General features: G+C 38.2%; 1 protein-coding gene across 2 annotated transcripts in view; it reads right to left on the reverse strand.

Moving 5' to 3' along the window:
* LDB3 (LIM domain binding 3) overlaps positions 1 to 24,172 on the reverse strand; it is a 108,724-nt gene that overhangs the window by 29,034 nt on the left and 55,518 nt on the right. The window contains exons 5-8 of one of the 2 annotated variants that reach the window (XM_066554768.1): positions 20,624 to 20,827; positions 15,145 to 15,314; positions 14,154 to 14,190; positions 786 to 821 (exon numbers count right to left, since the gene is read on the reverse strand). In XM_066554768.1, the coding sequence (XP_066410865.1) occupies positions 786 to 821; positions 14,154 to 14,190; positions 15,145 to 15,314; positions 20,624 to 20,827 (447 nt within the window). Of the gene's footprint in view, positions 1 to 785; positions 822 to 9,869; positions 10,761 to 14,153; positions 14,191 to 15,144; positions 15,315 to 20,623; positions 20,828 to 24,172 lie in introns of those variants that run through there. The other variant, XM_066554767.1, reaches the window with a different exon arrangement.

Genomic DNA, 24,172 nt, shown 5'->3' on the forward strand with positions numbered 1-24,172 from the left:
TTTTCCCAACTGTTCATGTGCCAGTTGCCATTACTTGTGTCATTATTAACAAATAATGCTTGCACTCAGATATTAATTATGCAACCTTTGTTCAAATATAAGCAGTCTTAAAAAAACCCCCAAAATAAAAAGAGGTTGCATATCACTGAGGCAGGAATCCAAAACAAAGAGAAAAGCAGTAGTATAAAATTCTTTTCATGACTAACTACTAAGAGGTCTTTCTTTGCTCCATTCAACAACTGGTCAGATTCACTCAAGAAATACCTGTGTATCAGTACTTGGGGGTTTAATAAATGAACTAATCAAAACCAACATATTTCTATACTTAACTGCAAAATTTTCTGAGATCCTTTGTGAGAAAACAACTTGACATGAAAGAACTTACAGAGGGACTGTTTTGAACCTCATAACCCATTGAGTATCAATCAAGATCTGACACATAAATGTTCTTAAAAAGATAATCTTATTTAGATTTTAAAAACATCTTGAATAGTCCAGATCAAGTTTAAAATGGAAATTGTTCTTAAAACTCCATCACAAACTGACAATACTCTGTGTCAAGAATATTTGGTTTAGAACTTCTTATTTTTGAGAAATACAATCCCCACCTGTTCCACATCATAGTGCATGAGAAAGAAATGTCTAATGAACCCACTTAGCTGAAGCCTGTACTTTCATCATCTGCTCAAACAGTGTATAAATTTCATGTTTTTGAGGTAAGAACAATATGAAGGAAGTAAAGATACATTCTTAACAGGAAGTAAATCAAACATAGCAAACATTACCTGTTTTCTGATGCTGCTGCAAGGTTTTCCTTGTCTCTGTGAAAGGAGGGGATACAGTATGAAGTAAATGCAATTGCCAGCGATGGCAAAAAGCCCAACCCAAAACAACCACGGAAGAAGAACATGGGTTGGGGAGAAATGTTTGGTTGCAAAAAGCATCCTAGAGTGGTTGCCCGTAAATATAGCTGTGAGAAGCCTCTTCAGCTTTCCAGGTGAAAACACCAGATATACAAGTTTGCTGTATATCTCTTATAACTTGCAAACAACTTTGTTTCAATAATAAAATAAAAGGAAAATCAACAGTTACAAATGAGACATTGTATGTGTGTATACAATTTCAGGAATAGTTTTGACTTTAATAAGTTTCCCTTTAAAAAAGAATTCAATAGTATTCCAGCAGAACATACTTGGATGTCAAATCCAAGCAGTAATAGCAATCAGAGCTGGGCAGTCTTCATGGACCCGATATTTTGAAGTGATAAGCAGTTAAATGGTTAACAAAGGCTTACACAAAAAGGATTTCATATGCCTGGCATAATTTAAAAATTCTCTGCCCTACCCAAATACTACTTTTCTCAATCTAAATTGGATTAGAAACAATTCCTTCAACTGGAAATTGTACCTTTGTTGAGGTGAGGATTAAATCAGCCTCAGTTTCACTGACAGAGAACTGGGCTGTTATTCTGTAAACACACATACACACTTAAAAAATAACTGATCTGTTCAAATGAAAGCAATTGTTTATCTGTAAGAAGTTAAGGCACAAGTAATTTCATAAAGAATAGAATCCATTAGCCTTAAACACCTAATTTTGAAATCGAGTTAGTTAAGTAATTGAGATAGTCTCACTATTTAGCAATTTAATGGGTGATTGCATCCCTTCCTATTTAAGGAACTGTGCTGAAATTTCAACAGGTTTAAAGCTGAAATATACCAAATGAGAACACTTTTCTTAAGTGGCACGTAAAATTACAAACCACAAAGTGAACGTCCTCATTTACCTAACAGAACCTTCTTCCTGAAGCATCCTTGGAAAACAAAAAAGGAATATATGCACTTCTTTATATGGATTTGCTGGGCTCCAATCATTAACTTACTTAACTAACTTCCATTATATTTGGAAGGCTATTCTTAATATTTTCCACTTATACATTTACATATATATGTACAGTCACATATTCTCTCCTTAGTTCATTCCAAGAAAGTTATAAAAACCAATCCAGTTAAGATCAGCAAAGGCTTGGGCATAGGTGTTCTCTATGAATTTTTAAAACCTCTAACTAAAATGTAGCCCTAAAATATATGAATTGAAGCCAGATTTTGAAACCCAGAAGTTGGGAAAGGCCCCTCAGATGTGTCTGTCGGAATAAGATGTTCCTGTGGTCAGAAGAGCCTGCCTTGAACAGAAATCCAGAAATCCCCCAACAAGGTTGATGGCTCACCACTCTGAAGCAATGAGAAACCAAACACTGTCCTTATGGTAACCAAGCTGTGAGTTCACTGCAATGCCAGCTATGAAATAAGGTGCAGGAGGATGGATTAGAGACTGTGCAGGTGTAGGACTGTTAATTTACCAAGAGCCATCATCATGCAACAATGTTAAAGAACACAGTCAGGGCCTGCAAACAAAATACAGCACTATTTATCTTCAGTCTTGCCAAATGCTCCATGAGAAATTACAGCCAAGACCAAAAGGCAGGCAGTTGGGGTCACGCTGAAGCAGTGCTAAGCCTCTGTTGTTACAATTAATCTGATCCTAACATTTCTGCTCCAATAGCTGTGGCTACACTGAACAAGGCAAAAAAAAAGTCACTTGACTCAAGGTCACTTTGAGGTTGGTATTTCACAAAATCTTTTTCCCCAAGTGTACAATATTGGATAATGTTGAGTGACGATGGCAGGGGAGTTGAGAAGGTTAAAACAGAGAGAGAAGTATAGTAAAAATACTTCCACGGAATAAAACAAAGGAAAAGGCACAGAGTAAAGGGGAAAATGAGTTCAAAGACATATAACACTTCTTCATGGTTTTGCTTCCAGGACCTATTTCCATTCCCAGTCAATAGGAGTAATTCCCATTTGGCTACCAAGAAGAAAGGGTCAAGATCAGATGTGCCTCTGACTGGCAATACTTGCATTTTAAGGAACCAATGACTGGATTTGTGGCCTTTACAATCAAAACATTTTTTGCTAACTAAATGCAGAAATAACTTTACTTTTGAGCCAAATACATCCCTCGGGCAGGCTCAGTAAAGTCAATACCTTCACAACATGAAAGAATTTGGCTCAGAATACTATGAGCTGTTTGTATCTCTGCCTACACAGGCTGCTGCAATAACTGACAGTAGTGGATAATAGTTCTGAGCTATCTGGGAGAGATTTAAAATTACTGTGGGAGATTTTTTTTTTTTCTGCAGTTGTTTTTAGTCCCCACTGAAATGGCTTTTGATAGAAGGGCCTCAGTCAATGACTGTTCTGAGAGAACAGTGCAACTCCCACAGATTTCATTAAATGTTGGACCTGTATTTCAAACAAGATCTATTTAAGCAATATACTGTCTTCCCAACTCCACAGGACATTACACAGTACAAATTATGAAATGTTTTCTTCTCATAAAATATGCTACATGATATGATGCTAAAGGCAGAGTAAAATGATAGAAATAGAGTCTTTCCCTCGCACACATCAACAAGAATTAGAATAGTTTGAGTAACAGAAATCAAAATTCATTTGCAAGCCAAACTTGCGTGTGCTAATGGACCCTAAAAGTAGCCTGGAGAATCTTCAGAATTTTCAGTAAATGAGTAGGTTAAATCTGAACTGTATGTATGGGACACTGGAATGCTTTCCCATTCTACTTTATTTTTGGGAACCAAATGCAAAAGATCCCCAAACACGTACATGTAGCAGGCAAGCTGAAATGTGGAGTTGGTGCACCTTCCATCTACCTTCTTCTAGATAGAAGATCTAAGATCTATCTTCTAGATAGATAGACTTTCTCTCTGGAAAAGCTCTGCTCTATTCCCCTAAAATGTGGAGACAGAATCCTGTGATGGGCAATGAAGACCTGGTGACATAAAAACATGAAGTGTCCTGAGGGCCCACATGGTACTGAAGCAAAAAGCAAATATTCTAATTGAGTTTTTTCTCTATACTCTTGTGGAGCAAGACTATTCTTCTAATTTTACAAATGAGAGACTAAAACTTAATAGATTTGTTCATGGTCTAAAAGCAAGTCCACAGCAGTGTAAAGAACTCAAATAAGCTCTCCCAAACCCCAGCTGATTATTTAAAGTATCAGTTCACCCTCTTTAATTAGTTCACCCTCCTTTCTTTTTAAAATAAATATATCTGTTCATTTTATAAGTATTTTACTGTATTGAGAACCCAATATAGTCTTCTACCAAGTCTGACAGATATACTATCTTTTTTCAAAGGGGATATAAACATACAGATTATTAGGGTCTATATTTATTGAAATTAAAAGTTCTGTTTTTCTAGTAGTATAGTGTGGATTTGCAGGACTAATCAGACTTATAACTTTCATCCTAGCATGTACTTATATTTATATAAGCATATTTGCCTACAAATAAAATTTCTTTTTAAGAAGTAAAACTAACAAACTAATTTTAAATAAATTCTGATAGCGTGTCTGGGAGTAAAGTTGTGTGAAAGCTATTTTATAATTGCCTTCCAAACATTTTTTGTCTTGAAGCCATGAAACACTGACACTGTTGGAAACTGGACACTGAGCTAGATTAACTGCTGCTCTGATCCAGAGAGGCTATTTCTACCTTTCTGTATTTGCAGCTGAGAATTTTTCCATGGTCAGATGACTATTGAGGCTGCTTGCCTTTCCCCCCCCATGCTATATTTCTGTTATTTTAACAAAGACACCAGAAGACAAACAAAGAAATGACAGGCAGTTAGCTGGAGAGGACAGAAGATGACTATCATGCTGGTTTAGTTAACACTTCAGCTTGAGATCACAAAAAGGAGTAGAAGAGCAAGTCTCTCTTTTTCAGCCACTGTAGTTAAGAATGTGAGCAGCCCACGCCGAAACAATTGCAATATATCCTACTATGTTTGCTTTCCAAAACAGGGAAATACTTTTCTCATAGGGGTTTCCTGGTTTGTGCAGTGCCACAGAAGAGAAGAAGCATTATCATAGATTCAGTGGAAAACAACCAGCAGCTCGTTCTCAACACATAGTATGGAACTCAGTCAAAGCATCTCACTAAAATCCAAGCCAATCCCTCCTATGAATGCATTTTAGTGGCACCTACGGGTTTGCTGTTAAGTCTAACAGTTACAGAATAAATGCAGCTGGACATACAGCAGCCTTAGTATTGGGGAAAGGTAAGGTAACTCTTGCCCAAGGTTTATAGCGTGATATTTGGCATGTGAACTCCAACTTTAAATTTTATCTTATTGGTAAATACATCACTTTAGTAAGAAGAAAGACTGCAAAATTCTGAGCATGTGCAGCAATTGGAGCTGGGATTTAATTCAGATAATTATTCCCTATCTTCGCCTTAAGAATGCAAATCGATTTAATTGAATGTTTTCCTGTAGCTTTCTACAGCCCCACAGTATAAAGTGCAGGGATCTGCCACCAGGCACCTGAGCACAGGATCCAAACTCTCAGTCTGTGTTCCTGACCACTACAGACAAAACTAATGCACAACAAGTTTGGGTTTTGTATGCCAGGAAATTAGTCCCTTCTCACTGAAATGTTCTTTCTCATTGTGACTTCACTTTTCTCCAGGGAAGCTGAGGAAAGAACAAGAACTCAGAGGTTTCACTTTCAGGGGGTTGTTTTTAGACCTACTTTTTAATTTGTGCAGATTGATGATAAGAAAATTCATATTTCCTCTACACGGCATTAAACTAAGTTTGAAGCTGCCCCTGAAACCCAGCAATGTGTCTGGGCTGTTCAGTTCCTGAATCAAATATCTAATTGATATGAATTAGAATGGTTGTCATTTTTTCAGAATGTGGATTAAATTTTATTTCATAAACTCTCTCAAGGATTTTCTTACCTTCCCTCTCTCTCATTTGTAATCATATAAAATTCTGGGTCAGCTACAACAAAAGTGCTTACATGGAAATGAGCTATTAGGAAGTTATTAGTATTTAGGGTAATTTTGCTGACATTAATGCAATTTAGATGCAGAATAAAAGGAAGCAGTGCCAGTGCTGTGCTCCAGCTCACCCTAAGCAAAGCTGGAGCCAGGCTGATGATCCACAGACCTCAGCTGAGTGTCTCTGAGTTACAATTCTTGTTGGAAAATCTGCTGCATGTTAGAACTGCTTTTCCCTTTTTGGACTGAGCAATCAGAGAGAAAGGCAGCGCTGGTGTCTTGGTTAGCCACCTGCATCAGCTGAAGATTGCACAGTAGAAATGAAAGTTAATGTTCATTTCTGATCATGCAAAAGTTACATGGTGGACAGGAACGTGCAGGAGACTGAGGCGGTAAAGATAAGATGCTACATATAGGTCAGTACATCCACACCCAAAGTTTAATTTCAGCTTTAACAGGCTCTGTTAGCTTATGCATTACTTCCTTCATGAACTGTTTTGAGAAAAGTTCAATGGTATTTTCTAATTGCATTTGGAGGCTTCACTCTTTCAATTTTAAGTGGGTACATTGAAGTGGATACACTGTACCTTACACTGTTTTTGACCAATTTATTCTACAGGGAACTGACTTGGAAACAAGGGATTTACGATGCCCTAATAATTTTTTTTCCTGTAGAACCTCCAGGAGTATTTAGAGGAAGAAAGACTTTATATAGGATCAATTTTCTCTCCTGATTTCACTCAAGATTCCATGGAGACAATCGAGTTATTTCACTGTTCCTACACTTTTTTCACTCTTCAGGTGTTAAAAGGTAAGTGGGAATTAGAAGATATTAAATTGATGTGCTTATTATTTTTTTATTATGTTCCTCAAGTGGGAAATCTACCTAGAGAAGTCTGCTTTATTTCACAAGCTGTTGTGGAAAGATAGGCCATGTCTTTTAAAAAGTAGCAATTCTGGTAATTTGAGCAGCAGATAGGAGGTTTTTGGCAATTGGGCAGATCAGCAATGTTAATCATTGGAAATTCTGGCCAACCAAGGAAGGAAGTCAAGATGCCTTAGCTTGTCTTAATGGTGTCAGGTGGCTTTGATTAGGAGCCATAGAACAAGGATGCTATTGTGCTTGAGAGCAAGTTTTAGTCAATTAATTTTCATGTATGCTGCAGAAAGCTGTCAATTAAAGGCAAACTGGTTAAATAAAGTAATTATCCGGTAATACCATGCACCATACCAAAATTCTGGCTTTTTAACTTTGCAAACTCAAATTTGTGTAAGGATCCATTTAAGTTTCTGATACATATAATGGTAATCCCAGTCACTGAAGCTCATGGTAGACACAGCTAAAGAAGCTACAACATCAACTCAGCTCCTGTGGGAACCGGAGTGCACAAGTGAAAAACTGGTGTCACTTCTGCCCTGAGGAAGGCTTCAGAAAGCTCTGTGATGTGCAAGAGTTGGACCTTTCAAAAGTGATAAAGTACTCCCAGAAATACTTGTTCCTTGCTCTGGAAGATATACTCCACCCAGTTGTGCATAATGAGAGAGAAACTGCAATGAAGTGACCTCTGTATTACCTAGCAAAAACACACTGTCCTTTCTGTGCAGGCAGGCATGAGGAGAGGGAGGCAAGGGAAGGAGCCACAGAACCTTCCTCCTTTTGTCCTTTTGTCATGCATGAAAGGATCAGAGGTCAAGCTGTCACACCCACTGTCCTAAAGCCACACTGCAGCCACGTCCCATCAGCACACACTGCATGCAGTCAGTGCCTCTGCTGCAAACTGAGCACTGCAGGAGGTCAGGGGGCTGCTGGAGCAGGAGGCAGGGCAGCAGGATTCAGGAGACAGGTTAGTTTAGATCAAACAGCCTTGGACCACAGCAGAAAAGGAGCATGTCCCTGTGCCAGAACCAGACAAGCAGATTTACCTGGAAGGCCTTTTGGATTTGATTCCTACTGGCATCAGCTTTGCTGTGTCTTCATTAAATGCTTATAACACTATGCTTTACTGGCAATATTGGGAAGGGCAGGGGGTGCATATGACTACCCATATCCTGTGTTTTACTTTATTTTTGGCATGGAGATTATTTAGAAGACAGTATTGTCACCAACCATTGTCCTCTGCTCAGCAGAGCCATCACAGGTCAAAATATATTCAGTATGGGGCAGATACACCTGCCTATCATCAGTGCTGGTTTAAAGAATTACATGACTCATTGAGTCTTCAATCAGGAACCTATTTTAAGCCTCACTGCCATTAATTGTGACTGATTTTCCTGTGTGGGACAGCAGACTTTGCAAGTGCTCAGGAAACACTGCAAGGTGGGGTTGGTCACTCAGAAGCCACACAGAGGGAGATAAGGGTGAACATACTAAAACATAATGGGGTAGGCTTGCCCTTTCACTAGAACAAAGCTACTGGTTATTTCAAAGCTTTAATGCTCTTTTATCAGGCCCAGGTTTGTTCCTGTACTAGCAATGATATGCAGTAGAGTGAGAAATCCAGGCCAATTTCTCTGCCTTACAAAGTCTGCCTCCTCCTCAGGAAGCAAAAACAAGGCCTCTTCAGAGCTATACAAAAAGAGATCCATAACATTAATTTTCTGGACTTGAAGACCACCATGAAAACATAAAAGATTTCTAAGGAGTAAGAGTTGAGGAATTACTGGTCTATATATATAAAAAAGAAATGACACAGAAGTACTTGATTGACAGTTTTAACATGAAAAGTCCATCACTTGTGAGATTTTTAAAAGGGATTGGACTAAGCAGTCGAAATATGGTGTAGTGAAAATCTTGCTGTAAGGATTAATGAAGGCACCTTCACAAAAGATCTTTAACATTGCAGCAGTTCTAAAAGCTGCCAGATATTCAAGATTTTTTCCTTTTGCTTTTTTCCCCCATGTAACCGCATAAAGAACTGACATTCTACAAGCTTGGAGAATGTTAGATTCCAATTCTATTATTACATGCTTTATATGCACTGAATCTATATCATTAAAATACCTTTCAAAATAACATTAAGTGTAAACATTGAGATATAATCTAGACATTTTCATTCTAAAACATGCACTAGAACTATTGGAAATGACTAGTATCTGTATTATATTCATAAAACATTAAGGATGCACAATTGTTATTACCATGAAGAGACTGTATTACTAATTCATAAAAACATTTAATTTGGCTGAAAATTAGAACTGGAAGATTATTTTGCTTTGGTACATTTTATGTTTATGAAAAAAATCTTAATTGCCTATTGATATTTTAAATTCTATCAAAATTTTCCATATATAAGTAAAGTTCACACCAAAGGTTGCTCCTGGCAACAATCAGGAAAAGCTAAAATGTTGGTCTTATTTATGCAGTAATGCTGATTTATCATAGGTACTAATAAAATAGTGTGATCAGAATCTGTTTATGTTCCCATAAGGAAAATATAAATGCATGTTGTGAATTAAGTAGCATGTCCTGAAGTGCTCTGGTATTCAGCTAGGAAAAGTGAAATGCATTTTAAAAGGAATTAGTGCTTATGTACTCTTAAGTAATACTGAAGAATAAGGTTTTTTATATATGTATGCTAATCCTTTAAACATTTCAGTATTTGGCTGATTCATGCAAAACTCTCCATGAACAGTAGCATTTCCTTATTTCTATAACACAGAAAAAAAAAATGGGAGTTTGCATGAACTTGGTTCTTGTATGAAGTGCTGAGACAAATTTGGAAGCAGCAAAAAGTGTAATAGTTTCAATCTGATCTCATGCACTAATCCCTTTGATTGGAATTACTGCTACCAGATAAAGGTACCTAACTCAACTGCTTTGTCAGGTTTATTCCAATTCAGACAACTTACAAGTCAATAATAATTACAGCTAATAATGGAAAGCTTTTTGACCAAATTTTATATTTGGGAAAGAAAAGTTCTCCTTCTTTCAATAATCACTTGAAGCAGTTAAGTTTTAAAACAGAATAAAGTACTGTGTAAAATAGGCACAGAATTATTTTAGTTTTAAAACCTTTTATTTCAGATAAAGCATGCTGCTATATACAGAAAAAAATGTGAGTCAAAGCAAGAGCAATACAGAATGGGCAACATATTCCTTAAAACTTACAAGATGCTTTTAAAAGCTTCAGTGTACCAGCAGTATGATATATTCTTCTCACTCCTAAATCACCTCTAGCAAAATATCATTTCCTTGCAGATCCTGAGCAACCTCAGCTACCTCTCTTCCATATAATGATAAATTAAAGTTTCCAACACAAAACTTACAGCAATGGTTTCAGTAAATGACTTTTGCCAGTATAATATATTGAAATATAACCTCACATTGCTAATATCTTATTTCAAACAGCATCATTCAGCTATGCAAACTGTGTTATACATTTAGCAAAGTCTAGGCCAATCAGTTTTCCTTTTCAATTTTCTTTCTCTTACTTCATTATCTTTACATCACTAAAATTCTGTGAAAATCTCATTCTTTTTCCTTCTAAAGAAATACTGTCAGCAACTTCCCTCTCATTTTCTTCTAGAATTAAAGTCAAGAGACTACAATAGTGACGTTTTGCTGTATACTGAAGTTTGAGATAATAAAGGAAAAAAAGCTAAGCTACTTTATCATGAAGAACATGTCCTGGGTTGTGTCATGATTTCACCCTTGGTGAGAGCGAATGGCTAACAGGCTAACAGCAGAAACCAAGTGCCTAGTAGCACATCTTTGCACGAGTGGCAGGCTCAGGCTCTAAGTCAGGCCAGCAGTTAATGTGTTACTGGGACTCTGTGTTTGCCCTCGGCCAGGGCCGTTTAGCTTTTAACATTAAGGAGCTGCGCGGACAGGCCGTGATGCCAGTTGCGCAATTTGGCAAAGCGTGGGCTGTTACGTTCCGTTTCAAACCTCTCCCTGTGGCATGAGGAAAGAGAGAGACAGAGACAGAGAGAGACACACATACACAGAAGAAAGAAAGGAGGGAGAAAGAAAGGGGTTAGGGACCATGGCTACCACTCCTCTGCCTTACAACTAGGACAGTGGCAATTTATTTGGATTTTTTCCTCAGCTTTCAAATCAGCATAGTGAAGGCTGGGTGATGCTTTTTGGACCATGTGTGAAAGGTTTCGCAGTGATTTATTTCTGAGAAGTAACTTGATAAAACCTCTTATTCTTTGACTTGTGCTTGGTATTACAGGGCTGCTTTTGCTAGAAATGCAGTGTATCCCATTGTTTTCCTCCCAGCAGTTTCTCTTGGCTTCTCCCTTCCTCTCACACAACTGAGGAGTCAGTGAAAGTTAACTCATACAAGTGCAAAATAAATGCAAATTATTTTCCATTCTCTAACACTTAGGTCAGCCCATATATGACCCGCTGTCCTTCCTGCAAGGACCACCAACCCCCGGTTTCAGCAGTACTCTTGTATAGCTTCCTCAGAATTAGTGAGTATTAGTGTAGACATTTTGCATAGATATTTCTGGTCATTTGTGTCACAAAGGAGAACAAGAGGGGATTTTCAAAGCAGAGTCCTGTGAAGTATTGGCCACCTCCTGCCACCCCTGACTGCAGACTGGGGTGCTTGAGCCATGCTCAGCAGCTCTCAGGATTTAATCTTTTCTAGATGCCCTATAGCTTAAATTCACCTTTTGTACATAAAAAGGGGAAGAAGGAAGATGTGAGATGATAGCATAGTCAAGGAGAAGTATATCAAACAGAATGAAAAAGAAAATGTTCTCGTTATTTGCAAAACTTTTTGCAGTCATTGCAAACAAGGTCATTTTTTCCTCATTATTTACACTCAAAACACAAGACAATTAATTGTGTTAATGCAGTGGAACTCGAGAGTGAAACCAGCCAAACACAAAGGAGCAGACTGGGCTGGTTTTACTCCTCAGGCTGAGGAAAGCACAAAACAATAAACAGAGTAAATGCCAACAAATTCACTGATATTTCTAAATCTTTTGAGCTTAGTAACACAGTGCCATGCAAGTAACAGTCCTAAAGGAGTCTTGATGTATGACTTCTCAAACTATTTTTTATGCTTTTAGGTAATCAGGAGACAAAGTATTTCTAGCTGAAACTTTCTGATGGCATTTTTTTTCAGCTACACCAGAATATACTAGCTCCAGTGGGTCTGACTTATAATTTAAGAACTCCCTGACTGCTTTGAAGACATTACCCCTCCATTCAAGGAAAAGGTATCTAGAAACATCTGCTTGGCTTGAAATGGATCCCATCTCTCCAGAAATTATTCCACAACAATGATCACACCAGCAACGAAAAGTTTTCATAGCAAGTTATATTTTTATGTGTGCCTTCAAAATAGCAGCAGCATGAGCAAAGGACAGTCATACAACACACTCATTAATATTAACTGACAGGAATGTTCTGCCACCCAAATTCCCAAGTTTATGGGGTTTTTTTTGAACATATGCCATGAAGTTGGAAGCAGCAATCTAAAAGTGACTATTTTAAAGTAAAACAGTTCTGCCAAAAATAAGCTACATCTTTCTTCCCTGCACTCCTAAGTGTTTGGAAGAAACCTGATCGCCATTCCATGCAATTCCTGCTGGCTACACTGAGCTGACACAAAGAGACAAGAGAAAGCACTAGAGAGAGATTGCTCTCAGCCTGAGGCCACAGTGATGGATGCCTGCACAGCCAGGACCCTGCTGCCAAGCGTTTGAGGTTGTTGTCAAGCACCCAGATGGTGCTGTCAGTGGGGTAGGAAGGAGACCCCAGTTCATTCCTTGCACCAGATCTTACACCAGTTGCACTGTCCCTGTGTAACTACCTACACATGCTCCCTTATTCCTCTACTACCAATGCACACCTTAAACCTGTTCAGCTGTGCCCAAACATTACCAGAAGCATCCTTGGGCAAGAAAAGAATAACACAGTGATACCTAAAGACTGCAGAAAATGTGCAAACCATAGTGGATGTACTCATGTACTTGGAATTACACTGGATAGAATGTGCAATTTACATGTGTTGATGTGTTATCAGGTAATTATTGTCAACATATCTCATACCATGTAAAGTTTCCACTATTTTCTATTTTCCAAAGCCACAGATTAAACCTAGAGAGATTATTTCTTTAAAATCACATATTACTCTCAGATATGAATGGGGCAATGTTAAGTTCAGCACAACGCTTTAAATCCCATCATAATAAGGATTTGGACGTGTGCTATTACATGAAAACAGATAATGCACAATACATGTAATGAGAATTTGGCTCACATATTTGAGGGAAGAAATAAATCCCTGAGGGCTATAATGTCAAGCCTGATGTTCAGGCACCCAGCCATGAACTTGGGTGAACTGCAGTGGAGGGCTTACAGCAAACACCAAGTGAAAGCACTCTTGTATTCTCACAGGGAAGACAGCAGATTCTTTTTCACTAACTCAACATTAGTAACCTGCACTGTGATCAAAAGCTCAGAACCTTTAAAGAACCCACAGGGCAGTAAAATATAAAATAGAAAAAGAAGAGGTGGATTGAGTACCAAAAACATCACAAACCCACCCGGTGGCTTAGAGCACCTAAAGTGAAACAGGGATTTGAAGTATGCAAGCAGAAACTAAGGATTGCATGCAGAATGCTTCTGATTCAATGGCAGTTTTTAAGCTCAACATAATAATATTTAATACATCTATTTCCTGGCTATGCAGGATGATGATAAATCTTTAATTCCATATTATATCTCTGAACATATCCTCTTTTTCAGTGTTTTTGATACATCATACAAAACAAATACATTTATTCATTAGCAAAAGCAGTCCTGTGCTTCCATATTCTACAAATTTAGGTCATATATATTCCAAACAAAACATAAACCAATGATTATAGGTATGAATGGAAACAACTCCTTTACTGTATCATTTAAGGAGAATCAAATGTCAATCAGAGGGTCATCCAAATAAATTGCTCACAGATTTCAGTGCTATCACAACATTACATATTTTTATCCACTTACACATTCAAGTAGTTACACAGGCCTTAGAACTCATCACATTCACACACCCAGTAAAGAACAGGAAAGTTGCATAAGCAGAGAGCTTTCAGATTTGAACATACACTCCAGCAATTTTACACTGTTTTTCCTAAAAACATGCTGATTTGTTATCTTTCTCATTCAAATGCCTCTCAATGATAGCATTTTAACTTTAGTGATTTTTAAGTAAACATGTTAGAATATATTAGGACAAAAATATAATAAAGGAAGTTAATATTAATGCCATTTTAAAACATTATTGGGTTATCAGGAAGGAAAAAGCTGTATTTTTCACAGGGACTTGCCTACCTTGACCTCCTCAGGGCTTCTTCATCTGGATCTTGCACTGCAGGAAAAAATGCTTCAGTTAAAAAACAGAAAGAAAGGAACTGGCTTTATAGTATTTAAAATTCTGTAGAAACTTATAAAAAGACTATCTAAAGGTGCATTCACGCTGACTTTGCAGTAGTGGAATTTGTAAGAACATCATGAAGATAGCAGTTCCCTAGGGACAGGAAGGAGGATGTTAGGAGGAAGGTAGCTATTACAACTACTTTCCCATTCATTATTAGCAATGTTTCACAGCTGTAGGCAATGATTCTACAGAGAGGTCCTGATGTTTTGTACAAAGCAGGAGAGACAGCAGCAGTACATTAATGGAGGAAGGGAATGCTAAATATTTCCTCCTGATGTGGGAAAAGGCCCTGACCTTCCTTCTCTCTACAACAGGAATCACCTGTGAGCTTACTACCAGGTAGCCACAAAACCATTTCCAGAGGCAACAAGGTTAAAGCTCTGTGATACTCAAATCAGATCTAGGTTTAGATAACAGGGCTGATAGAGACATAGATTCCATACAAATGGTGGAATTTTTTTGACCTCCAGAAGTCACTTCTCTAAAAGACTGTTACAGAAAACAGTTGACATGTTTACCATTTTTGTCTAAAGAATGGACAGCTCTGTATGTCTAGGCTGCAGGAAAACCCAAAGATTGCACTGCAGAGACTTGATTTCTAAGTAGGAATAACTGTGGGGCCCCAAATGCTCGTTTACTGTACAATCTGTTATATTTTTATGCTGAGGCCCCATGCGAAAGAATTTTCTTCATAAAGCATAAGATGAGATTGTTCACTATGATTTCTGAGTTCCCTCAAGTTACATGCAGGATCTTCACCCTCACTGACAACTACATGAGCCTGGAAAATAGTGTTCCCTGAGTATCACTGGCCAATACCAGGGCAGTGAGGAAAGACATGAATCTAAAATCAGGATGAGGGGGATATTTTGTTATTCAACTTACTGTACTCGGTTCCAGTCATCTGGGCAAGGATACGGAAGGACTTGGACTGCAGGTTAGCAGAGCGACGGCTCCAGTCCTCACTGTCATCCTCAGGCTTGTTCTGGGTTTTAAGCACAGCCTGATACACTGGAGAGGCACTGTCTACATGAGGATCCTTTATAGGGAGGGCACTGCAATTCAGAAAGGGAAATGTTGGAAGCAGCAGTATCTCACCAAGCCATCCCCTACATGGCTTTGAAACTATCACTTCTTAAAAAAATGCATAGATCAATTTTATGTTATGACTCATTCTGTCTCTGAAAGGGCCTGTTATCTTTCAAATCTGTTTGGAAATACCTGTTCACGATTCCTCAGCCAATGCAGGTACACAAGTGTGCAGTGGTAAGAATAATATGTGGAGAGTAGGCCAGGCAAAACCATTTATTTCTCTGACCATTCTTGTTACATATTATTTCTTATAAAAACAACTTCACGTTGGTACTGTTTTATGTTTTCTTTAAATTATAGTGCTGGGCCAGTGTACCTTAAGGTTGCAATTAGAAATAAACCCATATTTCAGTATAAAAATAATGAGGTAGACTTTTATAGCTTTTTCTAGAGATGATTCTTTTTCAAACTGATTTAAATTTCCATCTGCCATAGTCTGGATTCATTGTCTACTAAACATGTGAAGCACAGGAAGTCTAGACTTGCACTCAAGACTTGCATATATAAGTAGTATCTGAAATCTTTAATGACAGAATGGATCTCAGGATCTTACAACATGCTTAAGCATCTTGCAAAGTGATATATCCAGTTGTGCACACCTAAAATCAAAGCTACACAGGTCTGTAGCACAAGTTAGGTAACCTCGCTTTGATTTATGATGCTGGCTAGAAACAGGCATAGTAACTCAATAGGTTTTGGTAGTATTTTTTCCTTGGTGAAAATAACTTCTGCATAGCAGAATTAAAATTAACTATTAACAGAGCTGCAGAAATATACACTGAGGGAATGATGTGTGCTTGGAGCAACTTGGCTCCATGACTGCTCTAAATACAAGGTCTATTTTTGAAGCAAGTGATTTATTGTAACAGCTTTATGCTATTCCATAAAGAGCTTTGCAAGCAGCAAGATCAACTTCATGAAAACTGAGAAACAGTTCTGTTTAAAGTTAAAGGCCATTTGGTCCAACAGTTGCTTCCTTGGTTCAGGCTCAAAGTTAATGCTATCACTTTGCAGAGAAAATCTACAGAGAATCTGGGTCTGTGATTTGAAAGCCTAAGAGGACTCATGAAAAGCCAGGATGTCTGACATGGGATGCAAATGTTACCAGGTAGTGCTTTAAATATCAGTGCTTCCCAGCTGACACACTCCTCTTCTTCAGCACTGGGTAATATACACTGGTTTGATGGATTTACACACAATATCATGTATTTATAACCCCCATATATGCAAACTTCTCACTTTCCTGAGGAGCCATCAAAGTACAAATCCCAGTTAAGTTTTTTTGTGCGTTTCTACACACCAGTGGGGCGGAACACAGCTTAGGTTTAGAATTTAGAGAAAAACTTGACTCTTCAGTTTAAGCTCTGCTACAAAACATACAAGTTATGTAAAAAAGTTCCTCAGTGTGAAAGATGGCCTGTAGGAGGAAGAAACATTTTTGAGCTCCTTTTTTAGCTTGTGTTTCCTAGACCACAATCCTTACACTATCCAAACACTCGCAGGTACAGAAGGCAGAATACAGACTTGTTTATTTTGGGAAGGCTCTGCCATCAGTGACTTCCATTAGTGCTGCTGCTGTGTGCAGCAATGGACAAAGTGGTGCCACAGCCTTCTTTAGGTGAAAGAGGGGAGAGAGAACAGTAGTTCTCCTCTTGTGGCCCATCACACATAGCTAAAGGGCTTGCTGAGGCAGGCAGGAAAGCATAAAGTTCTGCCTTCTCCCACCTTTTGCAGGAATAGTCTTCACATGGCAAAGAGATTCTCTCTAATACCAACAGTAAGTCACAGCAACGCCCTCAGGACTGTTCTGCTGCTGCTTCTGACACTTGGCTATGCTGGAAGTTCTGTCACAGCAATGTTCCCCAAAAGCTGACCCTGTTTTCAAGTCCCCAAGGCACTTCAGGGTGCTTTGCACCCAGAACCTGCTCTGTATGAATACCAGAAGTGACTGCCTGATGTGGGCCAACAGTAAACTTCATATCCCCACACTGCGTAATCTTGCAGAAGCTTAAAAACCTGCTGTATGGGACAGCAAATTTCCCAGCTGAACACAGTTCTAGGGTGGATAATAAACCACTGGATAGACAGTGCTGCTGATTTCAACCATGGACCACTGTGGCAGCAGTGGTGTGCCAGCCACAGACAGTTCAAATTCCTCTGTTTATATCCTCTAGCCCAAATGCTTTCTTCTTATATTATGACCTATGTACAAAAAAGCCAGTTCAAAGGTTTATGTACAGATATGCCATTAACTCAAGCATTGTTAAAAAAATAGAGCTGGAAGCCGGACCACAAATTTCACAGTAGCAATGTGTGGCATTAATATGACATATTAATATCCTTATGGTAGCTGATTAAGGCAGGAAATGGAGCCTGGTGAATTAACCTCCCCAGCAGAGTGAAACATGCTCATATAAATTGAACTAAATTAATGCAATACATTGGAGTATTTCCAACTCTGTCTTTAATTCAGCAGGCCTTTTTCTTTTTAAAAACATAATTATATTGTGGATGAATAACTAGGACATATAAGCCTCTCAGCATGGAAGTGTAAAATAGAGCGCATCGCTGATTATGAGCATTTCATAAACCTAAATGTGACAGTTGATTCTTACAGACAGCCTAAAGATGCACATAACCATGTTAATACCTCTGTTATACCTCTTTGTAATTTAATTTCTTTCCATCTGGGTGTGGATGTGCAGAAATATCATGCATCTTTAAGCATATTACTTTAAATTAATGCCACTGAAAAAAAAAACCTCTTCCCAAATGGGTTAGAACTGTTGGAGGTTTTTAATCTAGAGCCTAAGGTATTCTAGTAGGAGTCAATAAAAATAATTTTCCTTTTTCTTATCATCATTTAACTCACATATTTTTACATTAAAAAAACCTTTAAAGACAGTCAAACTTCTCTGAATAAGTAGCGATGGAGGAATTTTATTTTTTGGAGTTCATTATAAACTATGGTTTACTATGTGATTCACTCCCTGGAGTCATTATGCAGATTTAATTTCAGTAGATATTAAGTAAAAACTTAGGAACACTGCAGTGTTCTACCCCTGATGTAGACATACAACAAAATATTGTGACATCAGGTATTAGACTGATTCCAGCTATTTTAAAAAAAGCCCTAAGCGTAAAAACCCCCCAACCCAACAAACAAAAGTTCACGTAGACTGGTAAATAGCCAGCCAAGTTGACTTATTGCAGAGATCACATAAAACCTTAGTTTGTACAGTCATATTATTGATTCTTCAACTTTCAGATCTTATTCCCAATAAAAGTGCTGGATATATGTCTTTATACAGCTTGTGAATTTGGCTAAAACTGCATAATGGAATTTAGAAGTGGTTTGACAGAAATGTACTCAAAACGTACTGTCCACAGGGTTTTACTGCAGCCACATAGCTTCTGGTTCTTGGTTTAGCAAGATCAATTAAAACAGAAAAACAAAGAGAAGAAAAATATATAAAGTCAGGGCTTTTGAAATTTTCTGCCTTTAGGTTTCAGCATGGAGTCTGAGTATCAATAATTCTGTCCTTCCCTTTATGTTTTCCATGGTGATCCAGTAAGTGTGGCTTATTTCTAAGTGACAAGAGTCTGACTCTGATTTCATGAAGATACATCACTGATTTCAAACGGTCAAACTAGAAAATGAGTTCCTATCTTAAGCCTGTCTGTCCTTCATCACTGGTAAAATAAGTAAACTGTTTCCAGCTGCTGTCTGCCCTTCAGATGTGCAGTCTGAGTGTGCTTATCACCCTACAGACACTTGTGGACAAATGAAAAGGACTAAGGCTACTAATTAAGAACCAAGACCAAATTATAGGCTGATAACTGAGACAAAATGAATCAGCACACAATTTGGTCTGCTTTTATATTAAAAACACCTCATACAAATACTTCCTCATTAAGCATAATCTTAACTTAGACTTGATTGACTAAGCAAGCTAAAGAACATTATGGTTTCCACTGCAAATTAAAGTTCAGAATATCACAGAGGAAACTAAAAGTAACTTATAAAATGAAAAGGATCCACATATGCAGCATTAACTTTATAATCATCTGATCATTTAAATAGGTAATTTTTTTAAACATTACTATTTGCATCATACAATGCTACAGCATGTAATAGAAAGTGCCAATGTATCATAAAATGTCTCCTATAATCCATGCCTACGAAGGATACGAACTCTCATAGAGAACACAAACAAACTTCTTTGTGCTTCAGTAATTGGAAATATGAGTCTCCTCAACACCTGTGGAGATTCACTGAGTCATGGCCAAAGCCAGCTAAAGGTATTGCTTGTGATCCATCATGAGGGAGAGCTGTGATGAACAACAATATTGGTGCAAAAACTTAACAGAAAAGAAAAATAATTATAAAACAGAGAGAAAAGTGGCCAGCAAAAGGGAGCACAAGCAAATACATAAACCATCCTCATTTTGAATAAGCCTGCAGCTAACACATGGAAAAGAAACTACGTTAAAGTGTGTTGCTATACCTGTATTTTGGTGTCATATCAAAGGAAGGCAATTTCTATTTTGAGCAGAAGTGCACCTGGTAAGAGAAACCTGGCTACATTCATAGCATATGTAATTTCAGTGAAGTTATTACAACTCTGGATAAGTTAATCAGGTAAGATTACCAGAAACATGCATTGGAAAAGCAAAGTTATTAAAGATCAGGGGATTTTTGGATAGTCCAAAGGATCTGTGTAAAACACATGTACTGTATGTAAACTGGGGATAGGGAAAATACAGCAAAACATTCCATTCTGAAGAATAAAACAGTAGCCAGCGCTAAATAAATATTTTGCATTCTTCACATCTCAATAAAAATTCCACTCCCCTTTTTCTGTCCTTTCTGAGCTATGCATACAATAGTGACTATTATAAATCATGGTTGTCAGGAATGAAAAGCCATCCAATATCATATTCAGAGCATTAGATGTATTTTTGTGGGGTTTACCAGTTCTAGGAGGAATACCAAAAAACTAGGTTAAATTAACGTACCCCTGACCATGGTAGGGGCTTGGAACTTTAAGGTCCCATACAACAACAAATCATGCTATGATTTTCAAGTGATCCATCCTTTTAAATTCAAAACATGGAAGTGCTTTTGGACACTGTCTAGGATTGATACACATTTGTGTAATATACCCCAGGAAAAAAGAAAGAGTCCAGCAGGAGCAAATGTGTCATGCAGGTAGGGATGTTACAAGTACCATGCAGAGAAAGAGCATTCCACAGAAGGAAATAACCTTACCCAGCAAATTCTCCACCCTGGGCTTGTGCCTGGCCTGCAATTGCATCCATGATAGCATCCTGGGAATACATGCTGATCGGGGTGTTATACTGCGCGTGAATTATGGTAGCCTTGCCGCCAAGGCCCTTCACCTCAATGGGTTTGTGGGTAGACAGGGCAGAGTCCTTCAGGACATTGGGGTTGAAACGCTCCGTGAAGTCCGTGCTGGGTTATGCAAGAGTGAGGTTCCATGGGGAAGGAAGGGAGGGGAAGAAAGGAGAGAGGCGTGAAGTTAAGTGAGGGAAGCACCACCAAGAGAGGAGTGTGCACGTCTGTTCATGGCATCTCACCAAAGCTTCTCATCAGGGAAGCACAGACAATGTAAGTACCAAGCAAAAAGATGGCTGTGCTAATGGATGTAATTTTTGGGTTGGCTTACGATGTATAAAAAGGAAAAAAAGGTGAAATAGCTGTCACTGTATTAAAATACCACAAAAATCAGTAAATATTTGTGTGATACATATACTAAAATTCTGTTGTTATATGCATATATACATTTAAGTGTATACAAACATGCACATGTTTGTATATATGCACATATATGCATGCCCATGGGACATACATGCACAGTGCAGAGAATTCCCACTTTTTTTGTCATCCATTTGTGTTTTCAGAAGGGTCTTATAAAGGTCTAGAAAGTACAGGGAAGTGAAGAGATATCAGGTTCTCTATTATTTAGAATGTTTCAGTACTTTCTGTCTGTGTTATTAATCACAGTGAAATGTAGTACTTGTGCCTTTTAATCTTCAAGGCTTTCCTTACAGAGACTAAATCTTCCCAAGATCTCTGTACACCAGCCTGAAGTGCTGCTATAGCATGATAAATGCTCAGTCCCAGATCAAAATATGCAACATTGCAACCAAAGGATCAAGTACAGTTGGAAGAGCTGCTGCCTTTGTTTCCAGTGACTCCATTTACAAGGAAAGATTTCATATTTGACAGACTGAGCCCCTAAAGCAAGCTAACTGAAGCTTCCATGACACCAGAATTAGTTTGATGTCAGACTGCAGCCAAAGAGCAGCTGGTTTTCTTGTAGGGTTGAGCTATGCATAGTTCTAGTCCTAGAGCTAGGACTGAGCACTGCCTAGAGTTCCAATGACCAATGTCAGCCACTATGGTGGCTGCTCTTCAACCTATGGGAGATCAGGTGAATCTCTGGTCTGCACTTCCTGTCCTGCCAGCAGCAGGGGGATACCAGCAGGAGAGATTCCATATACTCACCAAACTGGACAAAATTGAGAACTCCATCCTTTGTGAAATAACAGATATTTCATAAATGTTTCATTCAGAACTGAACCCAAAGCTGGAAATAGATATTTCTCTCCCTGCAGAAGAAACGCTGAAGAATTTAATTCCATTTGATTGGAACAATTTTCCTTTTCAGTTTAAGACATTAGATTGTAAGTTTATTGGCTAATATTGTTTTTCTCTTTACACACACAACAGTGTGCCTGTTTACCATGGGTAGCCCCAGAGAGTGAGAGTTAAAACCAACCTAGCATGATGAAAAAGGTAAACTCAAGTAAGGCTCAGATGGGTAGCCATCTGACTTAATTATCTGGAGACTATTACAGGTGATAGGGGATTCCACTCTGTTTTCAGCCTTTTGTTTGGTGGGATGCCCTGACTGAGGATGGACAGAGAGAGATACAGTCACATATCATTGCAAATCCTTGATAGAACATTGACAGCCACATGCACAAGGACCAGAGACACACAGGAGCACATGCTGCATTACAGCCACAGCCTTCACTTGCACATGCCAACATCTTAAGAGAGGGAACTGGGAAGTGGCATTATGCATTCAAAAAAAGTGAAAATTATCTTTTTACCAAGACATTCTCACATTTAAAACACATCTCCCTTAACTATCCATCAACTCTGACAATTCTATAATTACAATTTACATCATCTCTGGAGGGGTGATGGGCTGAGACATGCAGGTTGCTGTACTGAGCATGCACATGCCTGACTTCAACAGTATCTCTTTTCTGTGTAATACCCTAAACAATCACATGACAATTACAAATACACAGGTCCTCAAGATCTTGAATTTAGTGTTCTCTTTCTTTCACAGTGTTGGAAGTACTAAAGAGATTCTAAACCCAAGATCTGAGAAAACTGTGCAAAGGAAAGGACAGAGGTTAAATATGCCACCTTTAAAGAATAATGTTCTAAGCAATTTGTTTCCACAGTCAGTTACAGAAATCAAAGCTACTAATGTCAGAACAGCCTAAACTTCCCTCATGGTAGCAACAGAAGTCATTTGGGCTTTCACTTGGGGTCTTTAAACAATTTTAGTGATGTCTTTCAAGAGGTGTTAGTCACATTACATACACCAAGGCAAAACTTCCACTGAAGTTAACAGGATTCCAATAAAAATAACAGAAAAAAGTACAGATTGCCAACTGCTGAGTTCTTTTTCTAATTCTGGAATAAAATAGAAGATATTAGTGCTTGTAAGGAGTGCTGGGCTCTGGGACAAAGTGGCAGAGGTAAGGCTGCAGAGACAGCACCTCTGCAAAATGAATGGGATCTTTCTCCTAAGTTACAAAAGAATCAGGAAAAATAAATCCCAAAGCAAGTAAGATTACAAATACCCCCGTAAAGTGACTTCTGCTTTCTAAGACAATCCTGTCAGAATAATTATTAATGTGAACTGGCTAGGATTTTTCACTCCAAAGGACTTACATCATCACACCCACACTTCACCGAAATCAACAGATAATGCAAGATCAATGTAAATTATATGTATTAAATATTATTTCAACTTTATGTATTCTACTACTCCTGACTTTGTACTGTCAGTTTAAATTTGACACTTAACTATTAGAACTATTTATTTTATAGTCAGTTTGACCCAGTCTCCAGCAATTTATCGACAACACTCAGGTCAGAGGCAAAAAGCAAGAGTTTAGAGATAATCCTCTGACCAGGGACAAAGGACAAAACTGAGGACTCTCTGAAGTCTCCTAAATAAAGCAGATCAATCACATTTTCAAGTCAATAGTTATTTCTTTTTTGGACAATAGATTTATCAAGGTAAATCACTTCATAGATTTTTTTCCCATATCACTATCTTACTCCAACCTAAATTTGAATTTCATCAGACTTTAGAAATTAATTTAACACTGAAGCTAAAAGTACTTTACTAATAACACACCAAAAAAGGCTCAGATAATGCTCTCCAAACTCTGAGGGCATGAAGATGACTTAAAGATTCAAGAGAACTTAAACCTGCCTGTAGAAGCACAATCATCTGAAAGCTTTTAGAAGAACTGGGCAGGCTCAGATGGCAGCTCTATCATAGCATTAGAGCATCACCAAGAAATGCCAAGCGGGAGCACTGCTGGACAGCAGGGGCAGCGCAGGGCGCCTGCCACACCAAGCAGATGTTTAAAAAAATACTTGCACTTGCAAGCAGACACAGCAGGAACACAGGGGATCATGCTACCCCAGAAAACACATCTTCACACACACAGCATCACACAAATATCTGGCACTACACAG

Source organism: Molothrus aeneus, chromosome 8 (genome assembly GCF_037042795.1).
Source record: "Molothrus aeneus isolate 106 chromosome 8, BPBGC_Maene_1.0, whole genome shotgun sequence".
Taxonomy (NCBI): domain Eukaryota; kingdom Metazoa; phylum Chordata; class Aves; order Passeriformes; family Icteridae; genus Molothrus; species Molothrus aeneus.